This window comes from Phascolarctos cinereus, unplaced genomic scaffold (genome assembly GCF_003287225.1).
Source record: "Phascolarctos cinereus isolate Bilbo 61053 unplaced genomic scaffold, phaCin_HiC Scaffold_2;HRSCAF=192, whole genome shotgun sequence".
Lineage (NCBI taxonomy): Eukaryota > Metazoa > Chordata > Mammalia > Diprotodontia > Phascolarctidae > Phascolarctos > Phascolarctos cinereus.
In genome coordinates, this window is record NW_027555625.1 from 265,791,323 (window position 1) to 265,812,080 (window position 20,758).

The following is a 20,758-nucleotide window of genomic DNA, read 5'->3' on the forward strand; positions in this document are numbered from 1 at the left end:
ATCCTTCTCCTAGCAAATGCAACAGAATTAGTTCCAACTCCTTATGTGCTCCAGGGGGGCAGATTTATGAAAGACATTTAATTAATCAATCAACTACTCATTGAACATAGTAGTTAAACTATACCTAGGTTCTGGGGAAGATAACAATTGAGCACAAATAACATTCTTTTCATGCTAATAATATTTATATTATTTATATAATATATAATATTGTATTATATGTAAAAATATATAGTATAAAGTACCCTAAATACATTATCTTCTCTGAGCTTTACAATCACTTTGTCCTGTAAGTGTTACTGTCTCCATTGTACAGATGAGGAAACTGAGGCTTAGAGATTGAGTTGCCCAGGGTCACATAGCAATCATCTGAGGAGGGATTTGAACTCAAATCTTCATAGTCCTAAGTCTAGCCCTCTCTCCACTCCACCACACTGTCTCGCAGAATTAGATGACCTAAAAATCATCCAGAAGGCATCCAATCGGGGAGCAGCTAGGTGGCACAGTGGATAGAGAGCCGGCCCTGAAGTCAGGAGGACCTGATTTCAAATCCAGCCTCAGACCAAACACTTGACACTTACTAGCTGTGTGACCCTGGGCAAGTCACTTAACCCCAACTGCCTAAAAAAAAAGAAGGCATCCAATCGGTCATCTAGTGTCCTTGAACAGCTCCAAGGATATGGCTCCCACTGCAACCCAAGATGATTCATTTCTTTTTGGGATATGTTTTTCTTGTCTTAAGGGGAAATCTACAGTGTTTTAGTTTCCATCCGTTGTTTTTATTATTCATGGTTGCTTTCAGCCTGGCATAGTGGAGAATGTGCTGATTTGGGAGTCTGAAGAGCTGGGTTCAAATGATAACTCTGTCACTGATTTCCTGTTTAACCTTGGGTAATCACGTTCACTCTTCAGGCCTTAATTTCTTCCGGTGTTAACCTGAAAGGTTTAATTAGATGATTGTGCTCAGAGTCCTTTTGGCTCAAAATCCTATTTTCCTTGTGCAGGAAGGTACCTTATAATCCTATGAAGTGAGAATAAAGGGCCATTTTCTGATTACCACAGTGGATAATAAACTTCAGGAGTCATTATCACAAGAGGTATCCTAGGCAAGAATTAGAAATGAATCCCTCAAGAGATGGGTCCCATTTCTGCTCCTGCTTCACAGGATTTCTGTGAGTATCTAATAAGATCATACATGTCTAGTGCTTTGTGAACCTTAAAGCACTATAGAAATGTTATTCTTATTTCTGAAGAGGACAGACACATGTGTACTGAGAGAAACTAGGACTGACCTAACCTTTGCTTCTGATGGCCAGTAGTCGGACAACCCTCTCGATCTGCCTAGAGAGCTGGTCCTTCAAGGCCTCAGTTGGCAGGCAGCAGGATCCTGGGTTGGTGGGACCCCAAGTCAAAGTCATGGAAGCCAAGCCTGTATTATCTGTCAGGCTGGGGACAGTCCATGTGAAATTTTGAACTCTTTCTCTCCCATTGATAGAAGGTACATTCTTTGGCAAAAGGGTGGCCTTCAGAAGTAAGACAAGCTTGATTGGCTAATTATGAACATACAATCAAACACTATTCCAGGAAATAAAGAAACTCTATCCACGGTAGTCTTTTATTATTATTATGGTTATTATTATTATGGTTGTATTTTCTACTCTATCCTCCCCCATGCCCCCTTGTAGACCACTTCTGTCTGCTATAGGAACAGGAAACAAAGCCTGGCTGAGCTGCAGCCCAGGAGAGTGAACAACAATCACAGAATGCCAGGACATTCAGTGGCATTACTTGGGGAAATCAGCAGCGACACTGAGAGACGCTTCACATTAATGACAGCTGCTTAGTCTATTTGGCAGTGACCTTGCTCTGCAGACGATGATATTCCTTTAGCCTGTAAACCAGATTAAAAACAAAAAGAGGTAAATTGACAGTAATAACACATATTCAGTTCAATTAATTCAGGTGGAGCTGGGGGCAGCTGTTTGTTAAGATGTAGGTGAAGTTGTCTTTCTTTTTCCCCCTCCTCCTGTGCCCTCTCTCCTCCCTTCCCCTCGATAATGTAATTAATTTATCTTTGGGAGAAAACAGTTCATGTTATTGTTCAGTACAAAGCAGTTAACTGGCAATGGAAAATGAAGAGGCCATTATGAAAATATGTCTTGCTTGCTGCAATTTAAAAGGGCTTATCAGGCCCTTATAAAAACACACAATTAAGGGGACAGTGAGGGGGAGGTTGGGAGGGAAGGATGCTCCCAGGGTCAGCCTGGCAATTCTAGGCTCAATATAGCCCCTGGTTCAAATGGGCCAAGGAAACCCTAACTGTCTGTGGTCAGTCCTGGAAAGGATGAGCAAAAGGAGGCAGAGGGATGTCTGGAGAGGGAATACAATATAATAATACATTGCTTATGGGCATGGACTGGGTGGGGGGCATTGTGGTTCTTCTTCCCCACTTCAGAGTCTGTGAGAAGATATGCAGGTGTCTTTTCCTACCTTAGAAACAGCCCTGACCCAACTCTCCCTTTTGCTTTAAGTTCTCTCTTCATATTGTGAAGGGGGTGGTGAATGGGAGGTTGAGGGAGAGGTACAGCAAAAAGGGTTCTGTTCTGGGAGTCAGAAGACTCAGGCCCATTATAAGAGGACTGGTTTTAGAGTCTGAAGACCTGGGTTCAAATCCCACCTCTGATAACCCGCTAGCTGTGTGACCTTCACCAAGTTGTTTATTCTTCTTGGGTGCCTCAGTTTCCTCATCTGCAAATCAAGATGGCCTCTGAGGTCGCAATCCAGAGATTGAGGATCCTAGGATTCTATGGTCCTAAGATACATAGCCAAGTTTGGAGATTCTCATTATCAGTTTGGCCATGAGATGGTGAATTTTTCAGCCACAAAGTCATAGAGGTTATGATGGATATTAGTGGAGGGAGTCACCGCTTAGGGGGAAAAAAATCATAGTTCCCTGATCTATGGATATCTTCTAGACATGACCATAAAAGTTGGATCAGACCCTGTGATTTCAATGGTCTAGGGCAGAAGTGTTAAAGCTTGAGGCCCAGGTAGTGCCTGAATCTGATTAAAATGTAATTGGGAAACGTTTAACAAAATAAACAAAAATGCAATACAACATAAATAATGCTTATTTGTGGTTTTCTAAGTCAATATGTGGCCCGCATGGATCCATTTCTATTTGAGTTTGTCACCGTTGGTTTAGAGAACAGTCAGTGAGGAAGCTCCGTCTACCAATGAAGACTGGCACAGGCTTCTAATCTTAAAGTTGCCTGGGACATTGAGAAGTGATACGCTCAGTCACACAGCCAGTAAGTGTCAAAAGGTAGGACCCGAGCCCAGGACTTCCTGACTCTAGAACCAGCTTTCATTTGATTGTCTTGCAGTGGGATAACTTTCTGTAGGCCTATCTCTTTCCTAACTTTGCTATCGGCTCCCCTTGGGCAGGAAGCAGTTCTCTTCTTCGTCTCTGTCTCCCACGCTGCCTCACACAGAGCAACAAGACTGTCAGTGCTCACTAACTGATCTCTTTCAGATGCTTCTCCATGAAGTTGCTCCTCAGAGCCACTGAGCGCACGGAAAAACTGGTGTAAAATAAACATATGTTCTTCTTCTCTCTCCTGCCCACCTTGGGGAAGAGTGTTCCTAGGCCCCAGGGAGCTGAGTCATGTTAAAACCAACAGCCCATTTTTGTTGTTCAGCGGTTGTAATCATATCCAACTCTTTGTGACCCCACTGGGGGTTTTCTTGGCAAAGATACTGAGGTGGTTTGCCATTTCCTTCTCCAGCTCATTTTACAGATGAGGAGACTGAGGCAGAGTTAAGTGACTTTCCCAGGGTCACACAGCCAGTAAGTATCTGAGGCAGATTTGAACTCAGGAAGATGAGTCTTCCTGACTTCAGGCCTGGTATTCTGCCCACTATGCCACCTAGTTGCCCCATATCTCTCTACCACTTCCTACTCCCTCCAACCTCCAAGTGCTGAAGACACTGATGAATACATAGGAGGTGCTCAGTGAATCTGTGCTGTTGAGGGATGGATGGAAGGGATCTTGAGTGAGGGCAGAGGCCCATTTTCCCTCCTGATTTTGTAGGGACTGGTGATCAGAGACTAATGGTCCAGGCTGAGGAAAGTTGTGGACCAGCCCCACAAGAGGCCCTAAGCTCTGCTCCCTCCTGGGCTAGGACTGGCCTAAACTACTCACCTGAGGGAGTTGATGTTGATGAAGCCAGTGGCATCGGCAGGCTCATAGTCTCCCTGCACATTCATGCTACAAGAGAAAAGAAGAGAGGAGTGTGTGTGGGGGGGGAATCAGAACATCAGACATCCGCATCACCCCCCCAGGCTCAGCCCCAGACTGTGCAGTCCAGGATCCTACCTCTGACAGAGGTTTTGTTGGGGTTCAGTCTTTTTTCAGTTGTGTCTGACTCTTTATGACCCATTGGGAGTTTTCTTGGCAGAGATACTAGAGTGGTTTGCCATTTCCTTCTCCAGGTCATTTTACAGATGAGGAAATTGTGACAGTGTTAAGTGACTTGTCCAGGGTCACACAGATAGTAACCATCTGATGGAGGTAGTTGATGACAACACAATCATTTTCCATTTTGTAAGGCTCACAGGTCAGACACGTGTCCCAATAAGCAAGCAATCAAAAATATTTATTAAACAGTTATTATGTGCTAGCTCTTGGGAATCCGAAGGAAAAAAAGAAGCCAGTCCTTGCTCTAGTGATCCAGACAACACATACATGAATAATAACAGCTGACATTTACACAGTGCTTTAAGGTTTACAAAGCACTTCACACTCTTCTCATCTAATCCTCACAACAACCCTAGGAGGTGCTATTATTATCCCTATTGTACCGTGAAGAAACTGAGGCTAGAGGAGGTTAAATGACTTGACCAGGGATGCCAAACTAGTAAGCACCTGAGGTAGGAATTTGAACTCAAGTTTTCCTGACTCCAAGTCTACCACTCTATCCACGATGGCATTTAACTGTCTAGATCACATCTAAGGTACAAACAAATAACAACAATAATAGCTAGAATTTATATGATGCTTTAACATTTGTAAAGCACTTTGAATATACATACATACATATATACATACATATATATATATATATGTACGTATATATTCTTTCTTTCTTTCTTTATTTGTTTGTTTGTTTTTGGCGAGGCAATGGGGTTAAGTGACTTGCCCAGAATCACACAGCTAACAAGTGTTATATGTCTGAGGCTGGATTTGAACTCTGGTGCTACTGACTCCAGGTCCCATGTTCTATCTACCATGCTGCCTAGCTGACCACAAACAGAAAGTATAATCTTCCCTCGTGACTCGCTCCGGAAGTAGCTATCATCCAGGGAAGTAGTTAAGCTTTCTTGAAACTATTTTCACTGACATTGTACAGACTCTACCTCTGGAGGTAATAGTTTTCATAAATTGAATCCCGATTATATAAAGGGAATGATGTGGTATAATTAGAAGAAGCCCTAAAAGTCAGGATTCCCAGGTTTCAACTTTGTCACTAATTTGCCGTATGACCTTGGGGAAATGAGATAATATATGCATAAGCATTCTGAAAACTATAAAGTACTCTACAAATGTAAGGACTAATTATTGAATATGATGGCCTTGGCCCTTTGTTTGTCCTAAAACTCTCTCTTCAAATTTCAAGTGTGTGTGTGTGTGTGTGTGTGTGTGTGTGTGTGTGTGTGTGCGCGCGCGCGCATATGCATGTGTGTGTGCATGTGTGTATGTGTGTGTGTGTGTGTGTTTTGGGGGCTGGAGAAAAGCAAATAATTCTCCTTTCTGGGATTAGGTGAACAAGGTGCCCTCACCTGCTCCATTTTTCATGATTTTGTTATTTCTATCTTTCCAGAAAGAAAGCGTACTAAGGTTATTTTTATTCAGTCATCCCTCATTTTCACCTCTTTGATTCACAAATATTCTTTGGAAGGAAAGAAACAAGCATTTATTAAGTGCCCACAAGGGGCCAGGCCCTGGGCTAAGCATTTTACAAATATTATCTCATTTGATCCTCACAGGAAATCTGGGAGGCAGGTACTGTTATCCCCATTTTACAGCTGAGGAAATTGAGGCAAACAGGTTAAGTGAGTTGCCCAGGGTCCCACAGCTAGTAAGTATCTGAGGCCACACCTGAACTCAGGTCTTGTAGGCCCAGTGCTCTATCCATAGTGCCACCAGCTATCTCCTAGGTGCATTGTTGGCCTTCCTCCAAGTTGGAGGCATTCCAGATGTGTAAGAAGCCTGTGTCTCAGGGGCTGCTAGGTGGTGCAATGGATAGAGCTCTGGCCTTGGAGTCAGGAGGACCTGAGTTCACATCTGGCCTCAGATATTTGACACTAGCTGTGTGACCCTGATTGCTTCACCCAAAAAAAGAAGCCTGTGTCTCAAGGCTAGAGGGCCCTTTAACAGTGCCTGGCATAGAGTAAATTCTTAATAAATGCTTTATTTTTATCTAGGGGGAGTAGTGGAAGGCGCCTAACTCCTTTTCTTCTCTTGTGTTTACTTACATATAACTACCCTTCATCCGTCTTAGACTGTAAGCTTCTTGAAGGCAAGGGGACTATGGTGTCATGTGAATCCATACTTTGCACATTCTTTTTTGGAATAGACCTATCATTCCAGTGATGCAGAGAGCTCCTTCCTCTCCCAATGCAGGTGGATCCCTTTTCCTGTAACTTACAGTCCTAAAAGGGCAGCTAGGTAGAGCAAGTCACTTAACCCCATTTGCCTCCACAAACAAAACAAAAGAAAAAAAAGAACTTACAGTCTTAAAAAAAAACAACAGAGTTATCAGTTCTTTCTTTGGAAAGACAGAGTCAAGAGAAGGAAAGAAAATGAGCAACCACATTCCTCACACTCCCCAATTATTTCCCTTCTTCCCCTTTGCACTGTCCTCCTTCCCTCCCATCTCCCACCATAGTTACTGTCTCTAGAAGCCTCTTTCCCAGGCTCTCAGGCTGTGCTGTTTACTTGACTTATGCTGAAGTAATTATGTAGGGTGGTTTTTGTTTATCTGATCTCTGAATCAGTCTGGACCTCCCCTCAACTTTCATTCTGCTTCCTGGGCCACTCCAAACCCCAACCACAGACCTCTTGCCTGTTTGCCCTTTGGCCTCACTTCCATACCTAATGTGATTTGGGGACCCAGCAAGTCCCCCATTCTCTATAAAACTGTTTTCTAGTCCAGCCACTCCTTAACTACTCCCTTCCTTCCTCTCTCCTCATTCCATCATCATTCCATGCCTCCCCTTTCCTCAACTCCACCTATTAAATGCCAGTAGATAGGTCTCTATAGAGCAATTTCCCCATTTGCAGGAAAATGGTTTCCTCAGTTATAAAGAAACAGCTCCATCTAAGTGGCTTGCCCAGGCTCATATAATGGCAGTCTCAGATTTAAACCCAAGCCCTGTCTCCAAAGCCACTATTTTTGCCTCTATGTGATGTCTGCTTCAGGGTCTCTGGAGGTCCTCTGTAAATTCTATGACCATGACTGGATGTGCATGTATGTACGTATGTATGTGCTGGCAGCTAGGGAAAAGCGAATAATTCTCCTTTCTGGGATTAGGCATTGAAACTGTCACTGAAACATCACTGTGACCATCACTTACATTGCTTTCTGACTTCTTCATAACAATGATAAATGTCATTAGTCTCAGGAATCTTCTTTGATTATGCTTCTGCCTTTGGCACCAATATATCTTCATGATCCACTGAAGGATTATAGGTGGAAGGACCCAGAGCTGACTTCTGGTACCTTTGCTCTTAAGCTCAGTGGGAACCAAGTGAAGGTTTAAGAAGCTAGGAGTTAAGGTGATTTGTATGAAGTGATGCAAAACAGAGTAAGAAGAGCCGAGAGAAGGATTTGCACAATCACCACAATAGTGAAAAGGAAAACAATATTGGGAGACTTTAGAACTGCAATCAACACACTGACCTGAGGTGGTGGACTATGGGTGCAGAATGAGGCATACATTTTCTTCCCTTTTTTTTTTTTGGCTAGGCAATGGGGTTAAGTGACTTGCCCAGGGTCACACAGCTAGTAAGTGTTATATGTCTGAGGCCAGATTTGAACTTGAGTCCTCCTGAATCCAGGGCCGGTGCTCTAACCACTGCACCACCTAGCTGCCCCAAGGCATACATTTTCAAACACAATGTCTTGATTTGCTTTGCTTTGCTGGACTGCATTCATTTGTTTCAAGGGAGGATTCCCTTGTGGCGGTGATAGGGAGGGATTCACTGACAGGTGGCTTGGGGCAGTGGTTTAAAGAAGGCTGACTCTCTTTGGTTGTCATTGCCCAGTTATTTGGTGTCTAAGTGAAGCTAATAAGAGGCTTTGCTTACTCATTGGAAAAAAAAGAAGAGACTTTGTCCCATATTCCTTTGCATCCCTCATGGCAGCCAGCGCAGAAGAGGCACTCAACACATCGCAGGATTTAGAGCTGCAAAGACCCTTAGAGATCACACAGCTCAAAACTCTCATTTTAAAGATAAGGAAACCGAGGCCCAGGCCAGTAATGTAACTCGTCCAAAGTCACAATGGGGCTAAGAAGCAGAGCTGGAATTTGAAAGTCTGGCCCTCTGACTCCCAATCCGGCGCATCCATCCAATCAGTTGCCAACTCTTGCCCTTTCTCCCTCCACATCTCTCGTTTCCTCTCCCTTCTCCCTAATCACATAGATACCACTTTAGAGAGGCTCTCGTAACCTCTTGGCTAGATGACTGTGACTGCTTCCTCTCTGGTCCTCCTGTCTCTAGGCTCTCCCCACTCCAGCCCATTCTCCATGCTGCAGCCAAGGTGATGTTCCTTAAGCTCAGATCTGACCATGTGGCTCCCCTGCTCAGCTTCCTAGTGCCTCTGGGATAAAAACAGAAACTTCTCCATTTATCTTTTAAAGCTATCCACAACCTGAGTCCAACTGACTTTACTAGCCTAACTGGACATCACAGCTGGGTCCTGAGTAGTGCAAATGATGAAATCCTCTGAAGTCATCAAATGTGTTTGAATCTCACTATTAGAAGTTATAATTATGTAAAATATAGTCATTGGCTCCAGCCCAGTGGAAATGTGCAGTATGAATTTGAATGATGAGACCACTTCAGGGAATTCACTATTTTCACTAATAGAGACTCAGCTGTACTCCCCCATCTTGTACTGTGTGACCCAGTCAAACTGGCTTCCTCTCTCTACCTATCAGGTGTTGCATACATACATACATACGTACATACATACATATATACATATGTGTTTTCTCTCTCATTAGAATATAAGCTTCTTGCAAGTAGGGATTGTTTCATTCTTTATAGTTTTATCTATAGCACCTAATACAGTGTCTGGCATGTAGGAAGTGCTTAATAAATGTTTACTGTTTGACTAATTGACTCTCCACTACTCCAAGCTTCTATCTGTTGGGAGAATGAATGAATGGCCTTTCCTGCACCACTTTGTCAGACCTGTTATTTGAATTAGGGATTCGATATTCCCACCTTGCCTGAGCATGGTGACTTTAATCTGTTCTTTGGCCCTAAACACTGACTCTCTAGCACTGAACACTCTATTTCAGGGAGTAGCACAGACCAGAGACTAGACAGAGGCAGGCATTCAGTTCCCCTCCTCTTCCCATAATTCCTCACATATTAATCCTTAGAACATTTTTTTTTGCCTCTTAGCATTCTCCTTCTTTCTGTCTCTTATAAGTTAATACCAGACAATTTAATAAAACTAGACCCCAAACAGGTCCCTCCCTGATCACCACTGTCAGGCCCTCCCTCCCAAAGACTGGCTAAATCTGGGTAAATGAGTCACCTAACATGGCCAAAGAGTTCTAACAGCTCATTTCTCAGGAACTGAAAAACCTCTTTTAAAAATTGGGGCGGAGGAGGAGGGGGAGAATGAGGGAGAGAAAGAGTTTACAATGATTTTTTTTTTTACCTCCCCTGACGGTCTACAGAAAACCTCTGTGCTTTTATTTTTGCTCACTCGAGTGGTTCTGACCTGCTCTATAATTACGTTACTTTCTACCCACTGTGCTGCGGCATTTCGAGCCTCCACTACCTCTGGCGGCTTCCTCGCTGGTCCCTGTGACGCTGTCACTCAACGGCTTTCAAATCAGCGATGTAGAAATCAGAAAGAAAAGGAAAATGGTCGGAGACACAGTGAGAATAAATGCTCCTGCTTTTCTCTCTTTTTTTCCCTCCCTTTCCTTTTTACCTTATTCATTTAATCTCCCTGAGTGAGAATGCGAGGCATAATGAAGGGTTGGACAGATTATTAGAAGCTGTTGATTTAGAGGGGGAGGGAAGAAAAAGCCAGAAAGAGAAAGAGAGAAGATAATTTGACATTTACCCTGACTGATCTAAACTGATTCGGTTATATTTATGGCTTATAAAGTGTTTAGAAAGATTGAAGGGGGGGAAAAACCCAACACGGTGAAGAAAAGGGAAAGAAAAAAAAATATTGACTGCAAAACAAAACTCGTGCTTTAATTCCCAACTTGCCTTCAAGGAGGCAATAGCTCTGAGTTAAGCCAGGACTCAAGCAGTAGCCTAACCCTGACTTAGCCAGAAGGAATGGGCTGTATGTGAGTCCTTAGGCAAGCCTGGAGGGGGATCTTGGAGCTTCAAGATGCAGAGAAGAGACCAGTGTGGGGTTAAAATTTTCTTCCACATTTATATGTTTGCATATGTACAGCTATATAAAAGGTTCAACATGGGATGGCTTCCTTTGCCTCTTGTCAATCCCAAGCAAAGAAGCTTGAAGATTGTTGTTTAACAGGTGGGGATGTCTATTATATCTGGGGGGTTCCATCCTTAGCCTTCTCCTCCAAGGTCAGACCTCTGGGACAGTCCCCAGGAATGGGTGAGATTGGGGGCAGCAATCTCTTGTAGGGGAGAGTTTGGCTCCAAAGTCTTTTATTGGGTTCTGTCTCTACTACCCAGTCCCTCGTGGGCTTTTGAAAGGTAAAGGGCTTCAGAAAAATGAGCAAATCTTCCTACTCCAAGGTGGGGGAAAAAAGTGATTCCAATATGGAGAGATACAAAAGAAGTAGAGAAAAATTTAAGCCCAGAGTGAGATGGACCACAATGGAGAAACCAAGGTAGAAGCCTCCAGTTACAGGAACAAAGACTACAATGGAGTTCACAGTCACTCAGAGAACAGTCAATCAGGAGAGAAAATGGAGCTGAGACTTCTGGTGATTGGATGTTACCTTGAACTTGAATCCTGGCAGCCCAAGGATTGGAGGTGAGTATATCATAAGGGAGTGGCTTTCTTTTGTTCAGAAAGCAGAGAATAGGGAAGAGGGAGGGGTAGGGCAGGGATCAGAATGGAGGTTGCCCATCTGCCCACTACTTACCTCACCAGCTCTTCGTTGTACAGTGATTGGGGAGATTCTCGGCCAAGGATGTAGACCTGGCCCTTGAAGACAGACACCTGGACCTTGCCCTCAACCCCTTCCTGGGACTTGGCAATGCAGTGGCGGATAAACTCACACTCCGGACTGTGCCAGAAACCTGGAAGGGGTGAAATGAAGGGGTATACCGCTCAGCTTTGGTCAGGATGCCACATCCCCTGAGCCCCACTGTTCATCCTCCCAGCTCTGTCCAAGGGGAAGGCCTGGATGGTCCCCCAGCTCAAGAGATGGAACCTACCAGGATTTTCCATGCATTCTCTGCGAGGAATTGTCACTTTAATGAGTCTCATTCCTTCTCCAAATGGTAGAGACTAGGTGTTGGCCTTAATATCCCTTCTTACCATCTCTTATCTACTCACAGACATCAGATGGAGGTGGGTGGGGAATGGTAGGGGGAGAGGCAAAATGGACAGAGCAAAGCTGATATATGAAAAAGTACTAAAATAAAACAACTGCAAAACATTATACCCATGTTAAAGATTGCCCTGAATCTCCATAATTAGTGTGAGTTTGTGGTAATACCTGTTTCCACTGATTATTCCATACCTTTTTGTCAGACATCCATGGTAGGTTCAGCCCTTCGCTGGGTACTATGGAAGAGACTGAAAATATGGTCTTCTATTGCTATTAAGGCCCCATCTGAATGAGGAGAGACCACTTCCATGCAGCCGCCAACGAAAGGACAAGTAAGTGCCAGGCTAGGTTACTGGCTTGAGAAAGACCAGGAGTCAGGGAGGAAGCCGAAGAAATGGAGATGGGCCGAACTAGCCTGGGGAGGCTTCCAAGAAAGGTAGGACAGGAGTTAGAGAAGAAGGGGCCTAGAAGGCATTCTAGATAGGAGGAACAGTACAAGGAAATAAATACCGGAAACTAGAACGAGCACAGAGTGTACAAGGACAGTGAGAAATCACAGAATTGTGATTCTGGAAGGGCATGTCAGAAGTCAGGTGGTTTAATCTCTAACTGGAGAAGGAACTCCTACAACATCCCTGACAGCCTCTGCTTTAAGGCCATCCAGGGACCAAGAACTCAATAATAATAATAACAACAACAACTTTTATATAGCACTTACCAGGCACTGTGCTAAATGCTTTACAGTCATCTCATTTGAGCCTCACAATAATTCTGGAAGGTACGTGCTATTATTATCCTCATTTTACAGATGAGGAAACTGAGGCAAACAAAGGTTAAGTGACTTGCCCAGGGTCACACTGCCAGTAAGCATCTGAGGCTGGATTTGAACTCAGGTCTTCCTAACTCCAGGCCTGGCTTTCTAGCCATTGAGCCACCTTGCAGCACACTGGCTACTTAGTCTACATTCCATATTTGTGCAGCTCTAATTAAATTCTTTTTTTTGTTGAGCTGAAATTGACTTTTTTGGGACTTCATCTCATTGGTCCTAGTTCCACCTTTTGGGGCTAAGGAAAGCATATCTACCTGAAGACCAGCCTGCAGAAGGTTTGGAGAGGTCAATGATGAGAAATGACAGGGACCAGCCTGTGGGAGTAGGGAGCAGTCAGAGGGCCTTAAATGTCAGGAGTCTGGGCTTATGTGGCAGGCTGGAGTGCCAGAGGTATCTGTTTATGACACTGACAGCCTCGCTGACTTTACTTGCATAAGGAAAGCCTGGGTTCAAATCTCTGACTCTCATTAATTATGGGACCTTGGACCAATCGCTTCACTTCTAGGCCCCAGTTTCCTCATCTGTCAAATGGGAGGAAGTTCTTGATCTGTCATCTCATTAACCTTGCCTCCTGCAGAGGCTTCTCTCTACTTCAACACTTTCCTGTTAGTATTAGTGGGAGAAGAGGAGAGGGGAGAAGGAGAGAGAAGAGAAGTAAGTAAACAAGAGGAAAGAAGGAAGAGGGGAAAAAGGAAGGAGATGAGGAGATAAATGAAGAGAATGCAGGACAGGAGAGGAGAAAATTTCCAGGCTGGGTGAAGAATCAGCTTTGGCTCTTTTCTCAGAGAACCATTCATTTCAGGAAAAAGCCCCCAGCCCTTCATCCTAAGCCCCAGGAGTCCTCAGTGCTGAACAAGAGCTCAGGGGCCAGGGAGCTGACCTGGGGCCTTTATCAGAGCAGGAGATCAGGCTCCATATGGCCCAGCAGCCTCTCAGGTGGGCTCACCTTCCTCACTCCTTTATAAAGTAACCTTATTCTGGCAAGGCCATCTCCACTTTCTTCCTGTCTCTCTCAGCAGGCTTCATGGAGAGATGTGACAGGCACATCTGTCTGTCTGAGCTCCCATTGTCATCAGGGCCTTGGTCTGTGCTGTGGTCTTCCCCTCTATGATCCCCCATCCAAGGGGTGATTTCATTCCTGCTCCCCTGAATAGAATTTTCTCAAACTGATAAGTTTCAGTTTACTTTACAGTCACAGAGGGACTTGTGAGGGACTTCAGGAGAAGCAGGGGTGGGGTTGGGGGGACCTGAGCAGCAAAATCAGGGGGCACAAAAGCCCTATTCCCGTGGCTTTTCTCTACTGACCCTGATGGGTTATTCTGGGGAAATCACAAGATTTATACTTTTATTGCATTTCCCTTACAACAATAATAAGATTTACAGCTCAATAGTACTTCCCTTCCTGTGAGGTAGGAAGGGTAAGTTGAGTGGGAGGCCATGCCCAAGCCAGCACCCTGACTTTCACTGAATTTTGGGAGCAGGTGCCTGGAAATTAGGGGCTGAGAAGCTCATAGAATCACAGAATGGTAGGACACAGAATATGGGCCTTAAAAATCATCTAGTCCTGGGGTCCACGGGCCAAATCTGACCTGCTGCCTGTTTTTGCACAGCCCATGAGCTAAGAACAGTTTTTACATTTTAAATTATAACTTCATTTACAATATGAGTTTAATGCAACTTGATTTTAAACTGTAAGTAATTCCTAGCTTGGGGCCATACAAAACCAGGCAGCAGGCAGGATTTGACTTGGGGGCCATAGCTTGCCAACCCCCAATCTAGCCTAATACATATTTTATAGATGTGGAAACCTGTTGTCCCAGAAAAATAAAGTGACCTGACCAGAATCGAGGTCTTGTAATTTCCATTCAGATTCTCTTCCTATCACTCCACAATAACTCTATGGGAGTAGGCAAATAAGTCAGATCCCACTGGCCCACTCACCCCAAAACACCCAAGACGGAGGGCCAGGACTACATTGGAGGGGACTCCTGGCCTTCCTGGGAGCAGGCCTTTAACTAAATAAAGGTAGTTAGCCCATTAAGTTTCCAGACCTGGAAGAAAGGCAGAGAGATGAACACAGGAAATAGAGGGGCAAGGAGAAAGAGATTGTCTTTAAGCATTTGCAGTGGGCACTGGCCTCATATTTATCTCTCTGATCTCTCCCAGGCAGGTGTCATCCTAAAGCCCAGCTGGGAAGAGAGAAGCTAAGAGGGGTTGCTAGGGGAGAAAGAGCAGGTGGGGGGGATGGGAGGAGATTGGACATTGGATTATTCAGAGAAGGCTAGGGAATCTAGAAGGACATGGCCGACTAAACAGCCTACAGTTATTGAAATTATTTGCATTGTTTTTCATCTTAAAGCTTGTTTAGACTGACTCATAGCTACGGAGGTACCCCAGCACCGATGAACACAGATAAGTCTCCTCTTGCAAGTGAATAACAAAAACATTTTATCACTCAGTGAATTTCAGCTTTTTGAGGGGAGCTGACTCCCCATCCCTTGGTCACTTCTCTTATCAAAGTCTAAAAGTGATGAAGCAGAGGAAAGGAGACCGTTTCCGTGATTGGCGACTGCCGCTTGACAGGGGAGTCTTGGTGGACCCCAATACAATAAGCCCATCAGTGACCAATCCTTCCATTAACAGGGCAGACAAATATAGGCAGAGCTAGTGGAGTAGTCCTGGGTCCTGAGCCTGTGGAACTAGGGGCAGGGAGGACTTGTTTAGCTTTTTGCTAAGCAGAATCTCAGTTTCCCCATTTGTAAAATGGGGGTCCTCCTACGATGAATGGCAGGATGAGATATTTGAATTCATAGAAATAAGAATGACTCAAAACCCAGAACCATGGAATGTCAGAGCTTTGGAAGACTGCATAGCATATCAGGAAGAACACTAGATTTGGCTTCAGAACAACTGAGTTTAAATCCCGGTTCTGACACTAACTGTATGAACTGGGATTATTCACCCATCTCTCGAGGCTTCTGTTTTCTCATCGCAAAATGAAAGGGTGAAACAATTCATTTTAAGGTCTCTTTCAATTCTAAAGCCTATGTATAGAGTCTTAGAGACCCTAGTTATCTGTGACCTCGAATTAAGAGCTGGACAGAAACTTAGAGGTTCTAGGCCAACCTTTTTTTTTTCTTACAGATGAGGAAACTGAGGCCTGGAGATAAATTACTTCCTCAAGGTCAGTGAGTCAGAGCCAGAGCTAGGGCTAGGTTTCCTGATGCCCCGTTCTTTCTATTACCCTCACGAAGCTCTCTCTGATCACCAAGCATCTGTTATTTTACGAGTAAGGAAGGACTGTCTGCTTCACTCCCTAGCTTCAAGAAGACAGGGAGAAGACCCCAGACACTGGGGTTGCTGAGGTCCAGCTGGAGCTGCCACTCAGATTTAAATGAGCCCCTTCTAACTCACTGTTCCCAAATTAAAAAACCCACTGAATGATTTCCCCTCCTAACTTCTCAGATGGAAGGAGGTTGGGAGGGGGAGATCAGAGAGGGAAGGAAGTCAGGAGGATCCACGCCTACCTCCTTCCAAACTCTTTCAGCAGCTTCTCAAACTCCAGGTGCTCCCGCCCCCAATTCCTGCTCCCTACTCCCCACCAATTGCCTTAATGACGCTCCCACTTTGTAACCAAAATCCACCTTTCAACATTTAAATCCCATGGAGCAAACGAGGTTGGTGGGAGACAATGGCATTTAAACACCTGGCCCATACCTGGGAGGAGGGGGGGCCAAGGCAGGGGAGTGCTTGGCTTCAAAGCTGCCTTCAAACAATGAGGAGAAAATAAACCCAACTAGCAATCTCTAATCTCCTTAAACTCTGAGACAAGTTACAATGATTATGTGGTTTTAAAAGAAAACAAAAATGGAGAGAAAGAAGAGATGCTAGAAACAAGCTCTCTCTCTCTTTCTATTGATTATACCTTGGTTGTGACAGGGAAAGGCTTTCTGCAGCCCTAAAAGCATCGGCAACGTCCTCCCACTGACCTTCCTTTCTGGTCTAGGACTCAGTTCCTGCCTCCCTGAGATACCAAAGGGTTTTTTGGATAATGTCGGCTTCTCAGCTTAGGGATGTACCCACACATCCTGGATCACAGAACTGTAGAATATCAGGGCTGGAGGAGACTTTAGTTTCCATCTAATCCAATCCCTGCATTTTACTGGTGAGGAAACTGAGGCAAACAGAAGGGAAATGAGGTCACACTAAAGTTAATTTGCTTCTGTAATGTACTTTGGAACCTTTACCCATGAACTTACCTAAACCTTTTGGAACCAAGTTTTGATTGAACTTTGTGTTTTCTTTTGCCCAGAAGCATGATGTAATGGAAAGTACTCAACACTGTGGGTCAGGAGACCTGAGTTCAAATACACCTGTGTGAGTTTGAGAGGGTTCCATACCCTGAGACTGTTTCTCCTCTATAAAATGAGAAGGGAAATATGATCTTTAAGGTCCTTTCCAGCCCTAATATTCTATGGCTGATGGTCTACCATTCTACGTTCTAAAATCTCTCCCAGATCTAATATTCTGTATTCTAAAGGTTCCTTTCAGTTATGATAATCATGGTTCTAATGTTCTAATCTCTTGGGATACAATTTTTTTTATTCTGATCCTGCTCATTTATTATTCACATTAGGAAAGATTATAGAAGTATTATGCCATCCCATCCATTTTGTATTTCCTACAGAGGAACAGGAGCTGAGCTGTGGGCAGGAGGCAGAGAAATCCAGAGTTATAGAAAGTTGCTAGTATTTCTGAATCTTGATATAATTCATTCAGGATTCACATATGCATCTTGGGGTATAATTTCTATATGTTTATTCCTTAGTGTATGGGGGGATGCCATTTTTTTTCAAACTCCTCAAACCCTTTCTTCCCACTCAGTTTTAATATTCTAGGCCCTGGGGAAGGGCAGAGGCCAAGCTCCCTCCCCTCTGTCTCCCACTCTTTCCAAGATACCTTACTCTCTCCCATATCCCACCTACCCAACCTTTCCAACTCCCATTTGATAAGAATCAAGATTCTTGAACCCAAATGGAGGCTCCAGAGGCATGAGCTGCCCCAACTTGGAGCAGGGATATGAATGCCAAATCGGAAGAATCTTACCCCAACCTGATATCTAAAGGAATTAGTGGTGCTCTCCTCCCCCCTTTCCCTTACCTGAAAGCTAATCCCAAGAATTCTAGATCTGGATCTCAGGTATCATCCTGTCTCACCCATTGATTTAAAGAGGAAAACTGAGGCCCAAAGAAGAAACATGACTTATCCAAAATGACTCAACAAATTAGTGACAAACCTGAGGCGTGAGCCCAGTCTTTCCGCTGAACTAAACTGTCACCTCTATTTCTAAACATCCCAAAATGCCCACAGCTCTCAACCAAGAATCCTCATCCCCCCCTACCCAGCTAAAACACCTTCAAACAAGTGGTCAGGTGTGAGGGGGGCTGGGAGGAGTCAGGAGGTAGGCCCCTGTAAGGAAGTTCGCCATTTTGGTTGAATGAAGTCCAAAGTGGGGGGAGAATGGAGGAGGACGGCATACGCACCATTGTACACCAATTCGGAGAATTTCAAGCCTAGGCCCTGTTTGATTTTACGCACTTCTCGATCCATGGTGAAAGCCTCAATGTCTAAATGAGCATGGTAGAGGATTGTTCCCGCTGGGGTCTCGTAGATACCTAGCCATTTTTCCAGGCAGGGGGAAAAAGAGAAAAAAGACACAAATGCATGAAACCCAAACTGTCAGCAAATGACAAAAAAAATAATGACTTCTCTGACAAGAGAAACGCCAGTCGGACCCATTCACTCCCAGCTTGTTGCAAAATGCATCTGTCATTATACTCATGCTGGGGCCAAGACAGTCCACTCCGCACCTTGTGGAGAAAATGTCTAGATTTTCCTCTTTGAAGGGGCTCTCTGACGATGCTAAATGACAGGGTTTTGGAGCAGTCCCCCTTTACTCCCCCCAAAGCATGCCCACCGGTCTACAGCTGAAAACCTGTAATTAAATGAGTGATGGTGGAGCATGGGCCCATGGATACAGGGCCCCAAATATCCCTTCCTTCCCCTCTGCCAGTGAAAAGGAGACGGGGACGGGCAGGAGAAAATACATAGATATAAATGCACATAATGTGCATGTTGTTTTTCAGTCGTTTCAGTCATGTTGGACCCTTAGTGACCTTACTTGGAGTTTTCATACTGGAGTGGTTTGCCATTTCCTTCTCCATCTCATTTACAGGGAAACAGGGTTAAGTGACTTGCCCAGGGTCACACAGCTAGTAAGTGTCTGAGACTGGATTTGAATTCATGAAGATGAGTCTTCCTGATTCCAAGACCAGTGCTCTATTCACTGAACCACCTGGCTGCCTTTCAATTCATATATACATATATGCTTACACACACACACACACACACACACACACACACATATAATGTGTGTATGTGTATCTATATCTATTTATCTATCTCTACATACATTAACTCATCAGTTGATGGGTGGCATAGTGGATAGAATACTGCATGTGAGTTCAAATCTTGTCTCAAACATTTATAAGCTGTGTGATCCTGAGCAAGTCACTTAACCTTTCTCAGCCTCAGTTTCCACACCTGTAAAATGGGGATAAGAACAGTCTCTTCCTCACAAGGTTAAAGGATCAAATGAAATAACACATGCAAAGTGCTTTACGAACTTTAAAGCATCATGAAAACATCAGCTATTATGAGGAGGAGGGCAGGGGATGAACTCAATCCTGGCTTCTGTTAAAGCTAACATACCCCCGTTTCCCTCCTCAGCTCTTCAGCAAATCACAAAATGTAAGAACTAGCAATGGCCCTTAAAGGGCATCGTGTCTGACTTCATTTACAGATGAGGAAACTGAGGCCCAGAGAAGGGACTTGCTCAATGTCACAGAGCCAGGCTACTGTTCCTTCTACCTCACAACACTGCCTCTCGTGGCTTTTGTCCAAAAGTAATAAAATTCTGATGTAGGTATAATAGTGTATGTAACAATACCTTGAAAAGTAGGAGACAGTACAACCTTGAGAAAAGAGGATGTTGTTATATTAACAATAATAACGACACCGACAATAATAGTAGATTTATATAGCACTGGGCTAATGTTCTAAGATTATGGGCAAGTCACTGTCCTTCTTAGGGCCTCTGTTACGTGAACTATAAAATGGAAATTATTTTTTTTACCTACCTCAGAATTTCTGTCAGAAACAAATGAAAGAATGGATTGTAGAGAAAAAGTGCCCCCCACAAAGTATAAAGAGCTATAAACTACAAAGTACTGCCATTACTACATTTTTAAAACCTTGATCCATCTGATAGTATGAGCCCTGCTAACAGGTGTTGTTGACCAACTAAGTGACAATTTTTGACTGCTGGGAAGGAAATCTAATGATAATGACGAAGTATGGTGAATTGTAACTGCAATGGCTTAAAAATTGATATGAATATGGCATAAACTCATTTGAAACTATGGATATCATCTGAGAACTGGGTTTGAATCCTACTTCTGACATTTACTAGCTGTGTGACCATGGGCAAATCATTTAACCTTTCTACACCTCAGTTACCTAATCTATAAAATGGGGAAAATAATACCTCTAATAGCTACTCCACGGGGTTTTTATGAGAATCAAACTCATTAATGTATATAAAATGCTTTGCCCAACTCTAAAGGACTATATAAATATCAGCTATTGTGAATAATAGCAATAATAGTATGTTATTATGTAGCATATATAATAAGTCTATTTAAAGTATATGATAAGTGCACAAGACTCAGGCTTTTCCAATTCTTCAGGGAAAATGCCTATCCCATGGGGGTCTGGGCTGAATTTCTGGACTCTGCCAACCTGTACTAGCTATACGAATCACAGCATCACAGAGCTGGAAGAGACCTTAGATATCAATATTGTGACCCTTCATTCTACAGATGAGGAAACTGAGGCCCAGAAAGGGGAAATAACTCAAGGTGATCAAGTTAATGCCAAAACTAGGACTAGAACTCAGGTCTCCTGACTCTGAATTCAGGGCTTTTTCTACTATAACTATGATCTCTCTTCTCCTTGCTGTCAGAGCTACAGACCAATCCCCAGCAGCTGAGAAGTTCCAATAGTCAGGATGCTGA

The 20,758-nt window shown here is 43.8% G+C and overlaps 1 protein-coding gene across 1 annotated transcript in view; it reads right to left on the reverse strand.

The window, feature by feature from the left end:
- Positions 1 to 1,588: 1,588 nt before the first annotated feature.
- The window catches only part of ASS1 (argininosuccinate synthase 1), an 82,963-nt gene continuing 63,793 nt past the window's right edge, over positions 1,589 to 20,758 (reverse strand). The window contains exons 12-15 of the mRNA XM_020973549.2: positions 18,167 to 18,298; positions 11,384 to 11,540; positions 4,206 to 4,271; positions 1,589 to 1,891 (exon numbers count right to left, since the gene is read on the reverse strand). Coding sequence (XP_020829208.1) covers positions 1,846 to 1,891; positions 4,206 to 4,271; positions 11,384 to 11,540; positions 18,167 to 18,298 — 401 coding nt within the window. The 3' untranslated portion in view covers positions 1,589 to 1,845. The remainder of the gene's footprint in view (positions 1,892 to 4,205; positions 4,272 to 11,383; positions 11,541 to 18,166; positions 18,299 to 20,758) is intronic.